General features: G+C 34.6%; 3 protein-coding genes across 3 annotated transcripts; 1 reads left to right on the top strand and 2 right to left on the bottom strand.

Moving 5' to 3' along the window:
• The first annotated feature begins 80 nt into the window (after window positions 1–80).
• On the top strand, window positions 81–2,794 carry LOC116000919 (mediator of RNA polymerase II transcription subunit 10b-like). Its single transcript, XM_031240794.1, has 5 exons — window positions 81–391; window positions 478–558; window positions 660–762; window positions 1,175–1,264; window positions 2,376–2,794. Exons 1-5 carry the CDS (start codon window positions 141–143, stop codon window positions 2,445–2,447), a joined length of 597 nt encoding a protein of 198 aa, XP_031096654.1. The 5' UTR covers window positions 81–140; the 3' UTR covers window positions 2,448–2,794.
• A 3,581-nt stretch (window positions 2,795–6,375) lies between these two features.
• LOC116001035 (uncharacterized protein C24B11.05) lies at window positions 6,376–8,256 on the bottom strand. The gene is made up of 8 exons (XM_031240942.1): window positions 8,101–8,256; window positions 7,918–7,983; window positions 7,702–7,799; window positions 7,573–7,610; window positions 7,380–7,467; window positions 7,081–7,290; window positions 6,926–6,991; window positions 6,376–6,738 (listed from the first exon to the last, which is right to left on the bottom strand). The coding sequence occupies exons 1-8, from the start codon at window positions 8,159–8,161 to the stop codon at window positions 6,583–6,585; spliced, it is 783 nt and encodes a 260-aa protein (XP_031096802.1). The 5' UTR covers window positions 8,162–8,256; the 3' UTR covers window positions 6,376–6,582.
• A 5,651-nt stretch (window positions 8,257–13,907) lies between these two features.
• On the bottom strand, window positions 13,908–16,070 carry LOC116002920 (mitogen-activated protein kinase kinase kinase 17-like). Its single transcript, XM_031243111.1, has 2 exons — window positions 15,469–16,070; window positions 13,908–14,533 (listed from the first exon to the last, which is right to left on the bottom strand). The coding sequence occupies exons 1-2, from the start codon at window positions 16,026–16,028 to the stop codon at window positions 14,086–14,088; spliced, it is 1,008 nt and encodes a 335-aa protein (XP_031098971.1). The 5' UTR covers window positions 16,029–16,070; the 3' UTR covers window positions 13,908–14,085.
• Between the last annotated feature and the right edge of the window lie 296 nt (window positions 16,071–16,366).

The following is a 16,366-nucleotide window of genomic DNA, read 5'->3' as shown; positions in this document are numbered from 1 at the left end:
TAAACTTCCTAATCCAATATTTCCCAAATTTCCTATTTCTCATTATATATATAAAGAAAAAGAAGAGAAGACAAAGTCAGATTCGACGGAAACAGAGGGAGAGGTTTCACAATCGCAGAGCTCAAAACCCGCCGTTGGAGATGAATCTTTCGCAGAACGCGGCGGCAACCGGCGGTGCTGGCGGTAACGGTGTCATACTCCCGATGTCCAACGTCGCCTCGCCCGCCGACTCATCAGCGTCGGCCACCACCGGCTCACCGGCGGACGATTCCAAGCAGAATCTCAACCAAGTCATCGGCTCCATACAGAAAACCCTAGGGATGCTCCACCAGCTCTATCTCACCGTCTCTTCCTTCAACGTCGCCTCCCAGCTTCCGTTTCTCCAGCGCATGTATGCACCGCAAAATTCACCTGTTTTAAATACGCTATAATTGGAATTGTTTTCACTGATCTGTGAATTGTTTGGAATTGAATTAGGAACGCTCTTGTGTCGGAGCTTGATAATATGGCGAAATTAGCAGAGAAGTGTGATATTCAGGTTCCCATGGAGGTTCTCAGGTAGTAAATTTTTAATTGTTATGAATTTTACTCTGTCAATTTGTGCTCATTCTGGATTTCTGGTATTGTGTTTTTCTTTTTAATTGGTTATTGCTATGTAGTTTAATTGATGATGGGAAGAATCCAGATGAGTTTACTAGGGATGTTTTGAATAGTTGCATTGCCAAAAACCAGATTACCAAAGGAAAAACAGATGCTTTCAAGGTTAGCTTTACTTCAATTTTCACTCTATATGACTATATGTGTGTACTTGTAATTGCAAGGCATTCTTGATTCTTTCTTCTGCTGTTCTCTGTGTCTGAGAGCAAAGTGAAGCCCTTTGCAGTAGTGCCCCTAAAATTTTATAGTTACATGCTGCATCTTCTTTGTATTTTCTTCGTCTTTGTTGACCTTTCCTTCGCAACCATCTGGTATTCCACACTTTTTTCCCCATCAATCACTTACCGTAATATCCATGTGGGCGATCGACATTCTTGATGCCATAAAACTGCAAGGCTTATTGGATCATTCTCCAATCTATTCCTCACATTAAAAAAGAACAAATAAATAAATAAATGAGCCAAAAGGCTCATTCTATTAAATGCTATAAATCACTTGTCTTCTCACTGTGGCGCAGGGTTTGAGGAAGCATCTTTTGGATGAACTTGAAGAGGCATTTCCTGATGAAGTGGAAGCTTATAGGATGAGTCGTGCAACTTCTGCAGCAGTAAGTTTCTCAATTTTTGTGCTTGCTGCAATAATCCCTTTAGGTTAATCTACTCAACTCTCAAGCATGGCCTTGATCCCAATTTAGTTGGCCTCAACTATATGGATTTAATATGTGCACTTAATACTATTATGCACTAAATCTTTAGGGAGCACTTATCATATCTTTCTAAATAAGTAGCAATTCCCCAGAGCAGTATATTGAACATTTGAACTGGCCTTAGGTAGGTTACTGGTAATAAACATTTTGATTCGGTTCCATTGCTTGACCAGCTGGCCACCATCACAATTTTTGTTTAATGAAAACACAAAACAGAAACAAATTGCACTATTCCTGAGGGATTTAATGAGTGGAGATAAGAAAATTTTGTTTATAATAGTTGTCAGAATTGATTCAGAAATATTCCATAGTCCTATCAGGAGAGTCCAAGATGAGAAGAATAACTCGTGGGGTTGCCTTTTTTTTTTTTTTTTTTTTTTTTTTTTTTTTTCCTTTTCCTTTTCCGTTTAAAAACTCTGGAACATATGGAGAGTAGAAGTTCAAGCAATAATGATTAACATTGAATGTAGAAGATCTCATTAGCTCTTAGAAAATCATACAAGGGCAGTCATTCATGGGAGTTTAGTGTTAAACATTCAGAATTGTCAAAAAAAATGTTAGGGTTGAATAAAGGATGTACTAACATTGAGGGTTATATGATAAAACAAGCAGTGAGACCTTCATGTTTGCGATCGGCTGCATAAAGAACTTCTGGTATCGTGAGAATTAATATGTATGCCTGAATATTGTTCTCATTTGGTAAATTTGTGATAATTTGGTTATGATTATAGTTCATGATTTTGGATTGTAAAAGTTACTGATTTATGGGCATAAGTTAAGCTAAAAACTGTACTATGATCCATGATCTTTGCCAAACAAATAAATTTAATATGTAGTCTAAATAGTCTTATCGGATAAGATCTACCAAAAATGCACTCTTTCAGACCTTCATATGATATACACTAACTAGGTTGTTGAATGTATTTTGTTTGTTGATATTGCTAGAATGTCCTTTATCCTGGTTGCTGTCTCTAAAACATATATTACAACTGATATTTAACATCCAAAACAGGAAGCAAAACAGTTGGCCCAAGCACAAAACGCATTACCAAATGGCGACGTGAAGGTGAAGCCAGAAATGTGAAAATCGAGGCTTCCTTTACAACAGTTTATTCATTAGTACTTCTGGATCGTTGTTTTAAAGTCTGTGTATACTGTTAAGTTGCGACTCGATTGGTCTTTCATCGAACATGTTTTTGTAGCATCGAAAGAGATTGACAGAATGATGCTCCGCCTATGTGACATGCAGGCGTTTTGAATTGAATGCTGTAGATGTAATTTTACAGTCTAGAGTGTGTAGGGAATCATGTGAAGCAGGTATGACTGGAGATTATGTTGGATCACAGGACAGTCCCTTGCTTGTTAATGTGCGCTTTATAACTTTAGGGTGTGTTTGGTTGGTGAGTTTAGACATAGGGAATGGGTATGAAAGTGATTGCTTGTGTTTGGTTGATAGGTTTTGTGAATGCTACTATGGGTTTGGAATACCCTATTAATGAGAAAACCCATACCCTTATTAAATAAGGGTTTCATCTCCCTTCCTCCTTTCTTCCTCAACTATTAATAATCATTCCCATTCCACCTAACTACCAAACATGCTAAATACTTTCACCAAAACCCATTATCATTACCAAGTATTTGATACTCATTCCGATTCTGATTCCCATGTGCGAACCAAACGCACCCTTACTAATCTTTGAAGTATTTATCATAAAGCATTTTGTTCTTTGACCTGAAAGCACTCTGGGTGAACCCTGCCTTGTGACCCTAACGATTGAAGGACCACAAGTAGGTAAATTAGGGTCACAAGGAGGTAAAGAAGGCCAATAGAAGGCCTTCACGGGGAGTTGAACTTAGAAATTATGGTTATCAAGTTAATTATTGGCCATTTAGTTGAGGTTATCTCATAGTGTGTTTTATTCAATTTCTTGTGTTTCTAGGTATTGAATATCTTGCAATAATTCTACATAGAATATTTCTGTGGAAACAGTGTTTGGATGAGGCTGGTGACTGGTAGCCCCATGGGCCATGACTCCCATCTTAATGGTACTTAAAGATACTTAGCTGTGGTTATCTATTAGTGGTTATCTATCTTAGCTGTGGTTATCTATTAATATGATGGTTACGTAGGTTTTAATTTAAAATTTTTAAAATAATACTTTTTGTTTAAAAATTCCAACTTACAAAGCACCTCATCTTTCTCTCTCCTCTCTCGTCTTTTTTCCTTCACCTCTTGATAGTCATAGTTTTCACTTTTGATGATGGACAACTTAAGGTTGTCCGTCAATAAATATGTCGGCAGTGACTATTTCTTTTAATTTTTTTTTTAAATAATGTTTTTAGAAAATGCCAAAAATGTAATATTGTACCAAGAAATTAAAAATTAAATTAAATAATAGTCTAATTAAAATCTATGTAAGTATAGGATGCTACATATTAACTTATTACAGTATTTATTAACATCATATCAATAGTAACATGTTGAATAAGCAATAATATGACCTAATTGCACTATTTTGTTAGAATTAGGAAACCAATTTAACACTTTTTTATTTGCTTTAAATTTGATACATAAAGCATAAATATTCTTATGAATAATGTTAGCAAGAAACTAAATATATTTCATTATATATTATCTCGAGTGCAATTATTTCTTGACTTTATCTAAAGAAAGTGTTTAGAAAATATTAAAAATGGTAAAATTTTCATCTGCACGACGACTACATCAACAATGTTTATATAAAATGACTTTATCTGAAGAAAGTCTTGAAACTTGTCAATACAATAAAATTTCTATCGACATCAATGATGTTGAATTAAAATGGTCTAATCTGAAATACGTGTTATAATTTGTTGTCACCATAAAATCTCTATCGATATCGATGACATCGATGATGTTTTACTAAAATAGTCTTAAAATATCTATCCACATGACGACATTAAAGCTACTCAATAAAAATTAATGAAATTGACATGACGTTGGGTACAAAGCTACAAATGTACAATGATTGGATTTTAGTTGAAGGTTGACACAGCCATTTTTCACTACATGATAAGAACTCACTATAATATGCCAACTTTAATTTATACAAAAAAACAAAATGCAACTGTGCATAAATGTACCCACTTTGGAGGCAAAGAACATGAACTCAATGTGTGTATGTGAGCAAGCTTGGTGCATAATATCAACGAAACCCTAATTATAAGAGACACATTTAAGCTCGATTTTAACCAGATTTGACCTTCCGACCTCTCTTAAGAAATAAGAGTGCAGAGCCACTCACGCCAACCAGGTTAATTTTTTTTTTTTAAAGAAAAAATACTATTTGAATATGTGATTTAGGTAAAATCTACCTTATGAGCCTAACTGACAAAGAATCACAATGAGATAAATCAATTTTAATCTATAATAAATTTATTTTTAAGTTATATATTAAAAATAAATATATTTTTTTGGCACAAAGAGACAGCAGTGCCTCCACTACTGAGGCTCGAACTCACCCCCTTTCACCTGGGGTGCAACCGGGTGCCACTAGACCACAAGGTCATTGGAAAAAATAAATATATAATACATAGAAATAAATTTTTAATATAATAAAAATGAATTTATATATGAATGGAAATGATTTATATTATTATAGGGATGATGGTACATTGTTTAATAATTGAGTTTTATATTACTGCTAGTGAGTAGTGACATCCTGGGCCAGCATTTGCATTATTGTTGTTGTTTTTATCCTCCATTAACATTGCATTATTATGAACTCAATAAACTACCATTATTTGCAATTTTCATCAATTATTAAATCTAAATATAGGAATCAGTTCTAAGCTGGAAAGCAATGCAATCACCTTCATTTCGCATCATCACATCAAAGAAAGCATACATAGAAGCTATAATAATAGTATAAAATACTAATTTATTGTCAACTATTATGTATTTATGTCATGTAATTGATACACTATAATTTTTTTATGACTTTATTTTACCATTAAACAAATGCAATTTCGTGTTTCTCGTGGAAACAATTAACTATAACTCTAAACATGATTTTATTTACAGGAAAATTGTAATTTTTTGTTCATAAGTCATAAGATAATTGTATAATTCGTCCTAAGTAATTGAAATTGTTTAATACTTTTTTATACACCCATAAAAAAGAATGCATTTTAACTAAAAAATAATACATATTTCAGGTGAGACAATCTTATAGAAGGCTTATTCAAAAATACCAATTAATAATTACGTTGTTCATTCACTAAAGGTGAATCAATTCATCCTATTGTGAGTTAATAAAAGTTAATGTAATGATAATAAGTTAAAGAAAATTTTACAATTCTCTGTGCTTACAAAATTATACTACGTATATATTATAGCTACATTTCTTATAAATGTTCTTTTTCTATACATAATTATGTATCTCAACACTATGAAGCTAATTCAAATACGATTAAATGGTGTTCATAGTGTTTTTCATTCTCATTCTGTAAAAATTTAATCCAAAACTCCTTAACATGATACACCCCTATGAGACCTTTGAAGCACATAAATCACTTTTTGCACAAGAATTGAACTTACAATGTACTAAGAGCAACTACATCAATGGCTTTTGATCGATTTTTGGAACAGTACTTAAAAAAGATTGTTTGTTATTGATGATGGATGAGTTTTTTTTGGAGGTTTTTATTTCTGCAAGAGTAAAATTTTTATAGTGTCAACGGATTGAGAAAGAAAAGCAAAGCAGTAGTCAGGTTCTCGCGTGCTGGAGACACAAGCACCCAACACATGCACTGCACACGTCTGTTTTTTTTTTTTTTCCTCTCACTCTCCTCTCCTCTCTTTCATGGATGCTCTAATTAATAATCATTAATTTTAATAATATAATATGTGTATTAGAACAACACGTCATGCGTCCATATCCAGTATAACGTGGACAGCCTCGTCTGATTCGTCTCCATAAAGACGAGTAGTCACCACCTAATCACAATCAGTTTTCATAGAAATCCACATCTGTCATCACTCATCAGAAAGCTTATTTTATTGCATAAATACATGTTAACAACACTTGGCATTATTACATTGATACAGTGGAACACGCCAGCCCATCTTATTCTACTACATTTGGGCAAGTCAATACATATATGATACATGATACATTCTGGGAATTGAAGTGTACATATTTACGAACCCTAAACCTGGGAATGAATGAATGCTTGCTTTAAGCGCCCACTGATGTGGTTGCAAGATATGAATCCATTTCGCTTCTGCTGCATCTCACTTCTTCTCCAAACCAGATTTCTGGTATCACCTGCATCATGTCCGTCACTTTCTCCATCGCATAGTCACTCTCTTTCGTCTTCGTCGCCGTCCCCACCTTCAAATGTTTAGTTTCTTCAGATTTTAGCTAAATACGTAATTAAACTACTAGAAAATGGATGGAATATTGACTCTTTATGCTTCGCTTGAGAAAGTAGTTATGATGAACATACTGTACTCTAACAGAGGCAATATTACTCATTAAAAAAAATTACTAGAAAGTGGTTGTAACAGATTGCACGTACCAAAGCTGTTCGGAGTCCTACGGCGTTTCCGGCGGCAATGTTTCGCGTGTTGTCATCGAGGAAGAGCTGAAATTACAAGGGGAATCCGAGACGTTAGGTTTGGAAATGAATGATGTGTTGAAATTAAAGGTGATTGATGAGAACTGAGAAGCTACCGTGCGGCGAGGATCGACGTCTGCGAAGTCAACGGCGATGTTCATGGCCTCCATGGCGGGTTTCAGAACGACGGGGAACTCGTCCGGCCGGGACGATCGGGACAGGTTAGGATTCATGGTCTCGAAGCATATAATTTGCTCGAAACAATCCTTGATTCCGATCCTATCTAATACTTTCATTGCGTGAACTCTGTCCGAATTCGTAAATATCTGCAATAAATTCCAATAATAAACACAATAAACTATTAGAAATGGAAAATCAATCGAGAAATTTACAGGCTAATGTATGTTTGACTTACAATTTTGCGTTGGTTGATGCTGCACAAAAGGCTTCTAAGCTCAGGGTCTGGTTTGATGAGATTGTAGGGTAATCTTCCATGGACAAAGCTGTTGAAAAATGCGAAATTAGAACCATAAATTCGAGAAATCCTTTTTAAATTTTTAAATAGATTTTTTCAAGAGGAAAATGGCTATTTTCCATTTTTCCCTCACCTGTGATATTCATCAGCATCAATATCATACCCTAATGCCTGAAACAGAAGATATTAAACAAAAATTTATCAATCAGAGATTATTATCAGAATGATGTTCTTAGATTCAAGGCAGAGATTAAATACATACTCGTAAACCCGCAAGAGAGCTTCCGTATTTTTTGAAGAGGTCAACGCGCAAGGCGGAAGCTTCCGTCTCTGGAAATCCGCATTTCTCCACGAGAAAATCTAGTTCAAAAACCAAAAAAATCAGTAACAGAAACAGTTATGCTGGAATCATCACTGATCAAAAAAATGTATCAGGAAGAAAAAACAGAACCAAAAAAATAAAAATAAAAATTCAAACCATCAATATTCTTCTTCAATGCTTGTCCAATTCCAACTTTCGACGAGTACAGAGTATCATCCATATCTAAAATCACAGAGGAAACAACAAAAAACCTCAGCATTTCCTATATATATATAAAAAACAAACAAAAAAACAAAAACAAATTGCAATTGAAAGCTAAGAAGAAGAAGAAGGACTTACCGAAAATGATGGCGTCGAAGGGAGAAGAAGAATCGCGAACTGATTTGCAGAAGGAATCCATTTTCGATGATCAGAGAGAGAGAGAGATAAGATGTTCGATGAAATGCAGGGGAGGTTTAGGGGAGGGAGGGAAGAGGAGTATTTATAAGGCGAGACACGGAGAGAGGGAGTTTAGATAAACGTTTTAAAAACTCGTTGCTGAGTCAGCCGTCATCTCCTGACAGCTTAACGGAGACCGGTCGTGGGGCCTACACGCTTGTCCAATAAACATATTATACCTCTAAAGGACGGTAATGCCCCTCCGCCTTTGTGTGATTGAGTTATTGACACGTTTAGCCAAGGGCTTTCGGTCAATTTGCATTAGCGAGAAGACGCCGACCAATATCTAAAATGGAGTTAATTAACGTAATAATATCGCTGCCTAATATTCTTATTAGATTCGGGTGTGCACTTATTAGGTAATTAACGTAATAATATCTAAAAAAAATTATTTAGATTTTTTGAGAAGAAATTATTTAGGTTTTTAAATCACTAAAAATCTCAATAAAAAAATGTTATTGTCGAATGATGAGAAAAATTTGTAACTATTGAATGAAAATGTGTACTAAGTAAACCAACATTTACTACGTGTTTGAAAACTTGGTTCAGATTTTCAATGTTTGAATATGCTTGAAAAGTCTATTCAACTGAAAATAAAATATAGCTAATTTGACAGGAAATGGCTTTTGTCAAAATTTGGCATAAGTCATTTTCCGCAAAACTACAAAGCCTACGAACAACAACCACGACCTTGGTTTTCGACAGAAACCAGAGGTCTGGTTTCCTAGGTTTGTTTTTTTTCCTTTAAAATTTTTGATAAATAATATTATTTTTAATATTATTATAAATATTTGGGAAAAGGGTCAAATAGGCCCTCGAACTATAGCTCATTGTGCAATTAGACCCTCAAACTTTAAAAAAGTTCAATTAAGCCCTCAAACTTGTTATTTTGAAGCAAATAGACCTTGAACTTATTTATGACCTGTAATAGCAGGTCATAAACATTTTCGGCGAACTCCGAAGAAATTCCAGCCAAAAAAAACAAAACCAATAGCGCCGGCGACCGTGAAATGGTTCACGATCGCCGGCGGCGTGGCCGGTTGGGATGGCGACCAAACTGGTCGCTGTCTCTAGAGTTGGAGACGGCGACCAAGATGGTCGCCTTCCAAAGTTGGATACGGCGACCAAGCTGGTCGCCGTCTCCAGTTGGAGACGACGACCTAGCTGGTCGCCGTCTCCAACTCTAAAGACGGCTCTGGAGACGGCGACCAGCTTGGTCGCCATCCAGAGTTGGAGACGGCGACCAAGCTGGTTGCCGTCTCCACGGGATGGCGACTAGTTTGGTCGCCATCCCGACCGGCGACCGTGAAACGGTTCACGGTCGCCGGCGGTTGTTGGTTTTGTTTTTTGGCCGGAATTTCTCTGGAACTTTGTCGGAGTTCGCCGGAAATGTTTATGACATGCTATTACAGGTCATAAATAAGTTCAAGGGTCTATTTGCTCCAAAATAACAAGTTTGAGTGCCTAATTGAACTTTTTTAAAGTTTGAGGGTCTAATTGCACAATGAGCTATAGTTCGAGGGTCTATTTAAAATGTTTAATTATATAATTCTACACATTTTTTAAAAATGAACCAAACACACAAAGATAGTTTTATATTGTGCAATCAAACACATAAAAAGAAAAATATTTTTTGAAAAATGACTCATTTTCCATAAAACATTTTTCAAAAGTCATTTCTCAATTTTTCAAACGAACCCAAGATGAAATTATGTGCATCTAGCTCAACCTTGCGAACTTCAAATACAAGAATCATATTTCTGTCCACTCTGAAACTCCTTTTGGAGCTTAAAATAATGTTATTTAATTAAGGCAAAAAATTGTGTGAGATCGTCTCGGTCTCACCGTTGGACGAGTCGGGTCGGGACGGATTAAGGTGAAAATGTGATATTTATAAGCACAAATGTCATACTTATATGCTCAAATGTAACACAAATCAGAAATAAAATTTTTGTTATTTACTATATAATAATAAATGTAATATTTTAAAGAGAAACTGTAATACTTTTACATTTTGATTTAAAAGTATTACATTTTTTCCTTAAAAGTATTATATTTTTCCTAATAAGTAAGGGGGACACTACTTATTATGGAAAATGTAATACTTATGGTGGAAAATATAATACTTTTACATCAAAAGTATTACATTTTCTCTTATACATGATAATTTTATCTTGATTAGTATTATATTTGAGTATATAAGTATGACATTTGCATGTTGATTCGACTCGACCTGTCTCACAAATAAGGATCCGTGGGACAAGTGTGACCCTTTAATTAATTGATGATGTAAGTTATTTTATCCGTCTGTCAATTATACGAAACCAATGTAAATAAATCTTTTAGTGTCAAATCGTGTCATAAAACTTTGAGTGGATAAGGATTCATCGCACAAAAAAGTAAAATTTTCACTTTACAATTATTTATTAAGACTTAATCTTATAGCCTTAGGTGCAATATTTTACCAGTGATGGCAAGTCGCACCAAAAAACCTAACCACCAAATGGGTTGTACATTTGCTTTAAATTGCACGTGTAAAACGTGGCTTAGCTTATGTATGAAATAGACAATGAATTTCTTTAACTTAAAGCTGACAGTCTGACACTGCTACGACATCCGTGGCTCGAACAATTAACAAGATAAGATCAACACATATATTCTCAAAAAAAATATTAAAAAATTGGATATTATGTGATTACAAAAGATATTCCATGTTTAGTTGAAAGATACTCCAGTTTGTCATGTTTTTTGTTTGAAACAGAAAGAAAAATTCATTTCTATAAATAAAGCATTACACATGATAGTAGAGAGTTAAAAAATTAGTCTATACAACCTGACATAGACAAATTATCTAACTATCAAATGAGCTATTTCGATCACAGACCGCTTAACAAAAATAAACTTTCATGAGAGAAAACGTCCACCAAATTTTTAATATTCTTAAGAATGAGATGAAAATAATAAGCTTCACTGACTAAGTACAAATCTTGAAGTATTAGTAGAGAATTTGATTCCGAGCATTGTCGATATTATGCTCCTTCAACCTACTCCAAGCTTCTCTGACAACCACAATTTTAGCATCGATCTCTTGGTAAGAAGGTTCCTCTCCACTTAAATCCTTTAGCTACAATGAAGGCTTCATTTTCATACCTACGAACACATCCAACTCTCATTGTTGCACTATCACCAATAAATGGACAGAGAGAAACATAATTAAACAGACGAAAATAGAACAACACTCACCAAAAGATAAAGAGAAAAGCTCAATTAACTTGTCATAGAGACAAGAAGGATACATGTTTATCTTAGAGGGAACGAACCCATATTTTTTTTTTTTAGTGAAAGTAAAATTTTGCAGCCCTCAAGTCAAACTTGGGTTGTTCCATGGATATCGGATTCTTATCAATATTTTTTAATTTTGGTCGAGTCTGTCGCAGAGAGTTTTTAAATATATTTTACCTCTCCGGTGTGATTTTGTAGTTGTTACACAAGAATAAGATTTATCCAATACTTACCCTCGTATAGTGACTGAATTTTTCTCGTCATTTTAAAATATATATATATATATATATATATATATATATATATATAAAAGATATGGTCATACATCGAGGAATTAAGTATAATTAGATATCGAAAATGCAATTTTCAACTTACATAATAATTGATACAACAATACCCATCCCCAATACTATGTGCAACCACTCAATTATATATACACTTTCCTCGTCAATCACTTTCTATGTTGGTTGAAGGTGTAGGCCATTTTCTTGGATGTTACTATCATACTTATTGTTATGAATTTTTTTTTGGCAACGTGACAAATTCATAATCAGTACTCGAGGTTGTATTCTAGGTAAATATCACTCCTATATAATAACTTGTAAATCACACAAGAGTTGTAAATCGTATTAGAATTACCAAGTGCGGATGAGTCAATCGAGAATGCGTTGGTAAGAATCAAATTTGTTTATTATTAATTTTTGTTTCTCCTATTGACAAATGACGCAGAAATCACTTGGAACATTACGTGAACTTGTGACGATTACACAACACACCACATAGTCATTATATTATTGCTACTAACGTGTATACCATTTAACAAAAGAGAATTGATTCCTAGTCACTAAATTATTTGATATTTATATTTATAAGAAGTGCCAAGCATAAAGTAGTACTAAATATTATTTGCCAAAAAAAAAAAAAGTAGTAGTTCTAAATATTGCTAAGTGGACTAAGTATACAACATCCCTTAGGCTAAACCCATCAATGATTTTTGGCAGGTTTTTTCGACAATTTACATCATGGATCAGTATTCACATAGCATTATGGACACTGAATTAAAAACTCATATTGTTAAGGAAGCCCTTAGAGCATCCTTATCAATTCAACTTTTTTTTTTTTCCCACAATTTTTGATGTGCCGACAAGGAAAGGGAGTAGAAGAAAAAATCAAAACATAAAGGCAAAAAGGAGAAATATGAAGTTTTACGTGCCCAGCCAGATTGTACAATGCACGCACTTGCTGATGCGTCACGTGCGCGTCACATGCACCGTGCCTGAGGCCAAATTAAACAGATAAATTTTTTGTGGGATAATGGATCTCACAAAAAATTCTTATTTGTAATAATTTTTTCCTTCTCTTTCATTTCTTCTCTTTCCTTCACCTATTTAAAAAGCTGAAAAAAAAACTAAAAAATTAAATCAATGATGTCGTTGCTCTTATATTATTGAACTCTTTATATAACACATGGTAATCTCTTTTATGCATATCACCTGTACGTCAATATAAGATAGGTAGTAATATATATAGAACATTTACCACATGATCTTGAGTAACTCCAACCAAATTAGCTTATAGATCAACTTGATAACCATAATGATTCAAGTTCGCGATTTTACAATGTATTGTTTTGTTACTTTGATTATAACACCCTAAGCTGATGGCCTTAAACTTTCACGAGCATCCAATCATCACACATATTAATTTTTCTATGAACATGTATGACATGGCAAATCAAATTCATAGCGATCTAGCAAGTGCCTGATTTCTCATGCAAAGTTTCTAGTTTCTCCCGTGAAAGAGTTGCCCATAATTTTTTGAATGACTACAAGTGAATCAGTATCATGCAAACCAATTCAAACACCCTACACTCTTTTTTAACAATCATATTGGAAGAAATTAAAACTTATTATTTTTTATTTTTTTTTAAGTTTCTACATTTTTTAGTTTTCTGATCTCAAACTCTACATTGAATTAAAAATATATATTTATTAAGAAAACATTATAGGAGATAGATGTTTGGAAAATGACTTATATATCAACCAAAGTTTAGATTATTAGATCAATTTTGTAAATAATTTTTTGACTTATCTTATTGATGCTAATAAGTTGAAAAAAAAAAAAAAAGAAGCTACTTTGAGTAGCTTATTGATATAAACTTATTTTATTTTCATTTTAAAAAATTTAATTTACCCTTGATGTTTTTAGTTATTTTAGTGTTTATATATTATCTATTCAATTTTTATTAAAATTTATTAAACTCTTATGTTGAATTATTATTAACAATTTCTATTTATTCTATTTTTATTATTTAAATTTATATTTTTAATATTGAATTGTTATTAACTACGGAACATTTCTTTATAAATATAGGATAATTTTGAATTTATTTTTTAAATTATGTTATTTTTTATCATGTTAACTCTTTGTCTGATTTGACATTGCTACATCTTGCACTTTGCCATTATATATGGTAATAAAATGAGCTCTAAGTTCGACTTTGTAGGAGTGCATAATGACCTTTGCTAACTCATCTCTTTATAGATACATATTTGATGCATTAAAAAAAATCGATATATGAATAAAACGACGTCGTTGCAATCCTTAAATTTGCTTCATCAAGTCCTCCCCACAAGGAAACATAAACCGGCATCCATTATCTTCGTCGTCTTTCTCAGGGAACAAAACATATTCAACAAAAGGAGCTTTTGGATATGCCGGTGATGATGAACCAAACAGATCCTTATAGGAAATCAATGGCGTATAGTCTTTCGGATTCACAAACCCTTCGTCTTCTTCACCTTCAAGAACAGCAAAACCCCTAACAAATGGGTGATCTAGCAGCTTCTCGGCCGTCCATCTGTTTTGTGGTTCAATCTGCAAACATTTTTCCAGGAAATGGTTGGCCAAGTGGGAGATATGGTTTGGCATTTCCGGTTTGGTTAATGATATTTTCATGGTTAACTCATCGACTTGCCACATAAGTTTTCCGGTGATCATCTGGATGACGATGCAACCCAGCGCCCAGATATCCTTAGCCGCCTCGTACGACCTGCGGGTTAAGTTAAGTTGAGATAAACCAGAATAAGAATGTTGAGATTGATAATATTTATATGTGACGGGGAATATTCCTTGTATGTATTTAGGTATACTTAGGGTACTACATGTATGTTATGGGGAACATTTCTCGATCTTGATCGACCTTATGTTAGGCTTACCTGATCATGATGTGAATACCGAGCAAAGCACTTGTTAGAGTGCACCTTTCACCTTACCTTAAGATCAGGACCAACCTTGCTATGTCATGGCGGCTAACACGAGCAGGCCACTCAGAGAGATGAGCCTTATTTCTCTATTTTTGTGTGTCATTCCGACCATAGAGATAACATGACTTCAGAAACCTTTGCACACGTGGGGTAGTAGCAATGCCTCTAACACCCCTGTGCATGTGTCACATGTGACACACATGCAAACCCCCCCAACATGTGTTCGCTTCGCACTCCTATAAATACCATATTAATTATACATAGAGGGGACTTTTTGCCATTTCACCTAACTCTAATCAACTCAAAACTCTTTAACCCATTGTCACATGTGCTTGAGCTCTACCACTTACACCAACAAGTAGACTCTTACAATTTTACAAACCATATCCGAGTATATACACATATTGGTATATCTCAGTGTATTTACCACATTAACGTGGTTCTATAATATGTCATACTTTCACGATAATGAGACTGTTCTTTTATTAATTATTTTTGTTGGGCTGAGATAAGTAAATGTCAAGTCTAGCATGATGCGGCTGGAGTTTGTTGGGCGAAAATCAGTAATTATATTAAAGATTTAAAAGGTCAAATCTAATTCCAACTTCTCGAAAATATGGTGGCTTTAGTGATATATTAATACTTGATCATAACAAGTTGAATCAAAGGTTAGATTATAGGCCTTATACGTAATCCTAAGCATATACATATATAAAATTACCTCAGTGACATTGTCCACCAAGTGGTTAAAGATTCCGGCGGCGCGTATAGTAACGTCCCGCGAAAGTAATCACCGTAACCATCACTCCGTCGGCCGACCCGCTCCGCCAGCCCGAAATCGCACAACTTGAGCCGATTCCGGCCATCTTGAGCGGGGAAGACGAGGACATTTTCCGGCTTTAAGTCGCAGTGAACGAACCCTAGGCTATGCACGTGGCGGATACCTCTGAGAAGCTGATAAGTGCACCGTGCAACCTCCGTCTCCGGCATGCATCCGCCGTGAGCCTCGATCATATCCCGGAGGGTGCCGCCGGGAGCGTATTCTAGCAGAAGGTTGTACACGTGTCCTCCATTTTCCACGCTAATGTCTTCCCCAAAACATTGAACGATATAGGGGCAGCCTCTGAGAGCGTCTAAGTACTGTCCTTCCCGTCTCAGGGAACTTGAGTTCTCGATTCCGGCGGACTTCACTGCAATCTTCATTTTTCCGGCGGGTTCGACGGCCAAGTGTACTTCTCCATATGATCCCTTCCCTAGAAAGCATTGTTTCATCCACTTCATGTATAGTGATGAATGGATTGTAATTAACTCGATTTGAGAATGAAAAATATAGTGATTTACAGGATGAAGATCGAATTGAATATATAGCCATTGGGTTGCATAGCAAGAATCTGGAGAATTTGTAATATGCACACAAAAGATTCAAGTAAAAGAAAAGCAAAAATCTTCAATTGAAACACAATCCATTGGTTTTATAATAGATTCTGTTGACCAACATATGTACTTTTCACTTAACATATGCATCTGCAGTTAACAAATTATTATCTACTACTTACAAATACATACATCATCTAGATCAAGATCCACAATACAATTGTTGTATTGGTGGATACTTATCT

Source organism: Ipomoea triloba, chromosome 13 (genome assembly GCF_003576645.1).
Source record: "Ipomoea triloba cultivar NCNSP0323 chromosome 13, ASM357664v1".
Lineage (NCBI taxonomy): Eukaryota > Viridiplantae > Streptophyta > Magnoliopsida > Solanales > Convolvulaceae > Ipomoea > Ipomoea triloba.
This window is presented reverse-complemented; position numbering and strand designations above follow the sequence as displayed.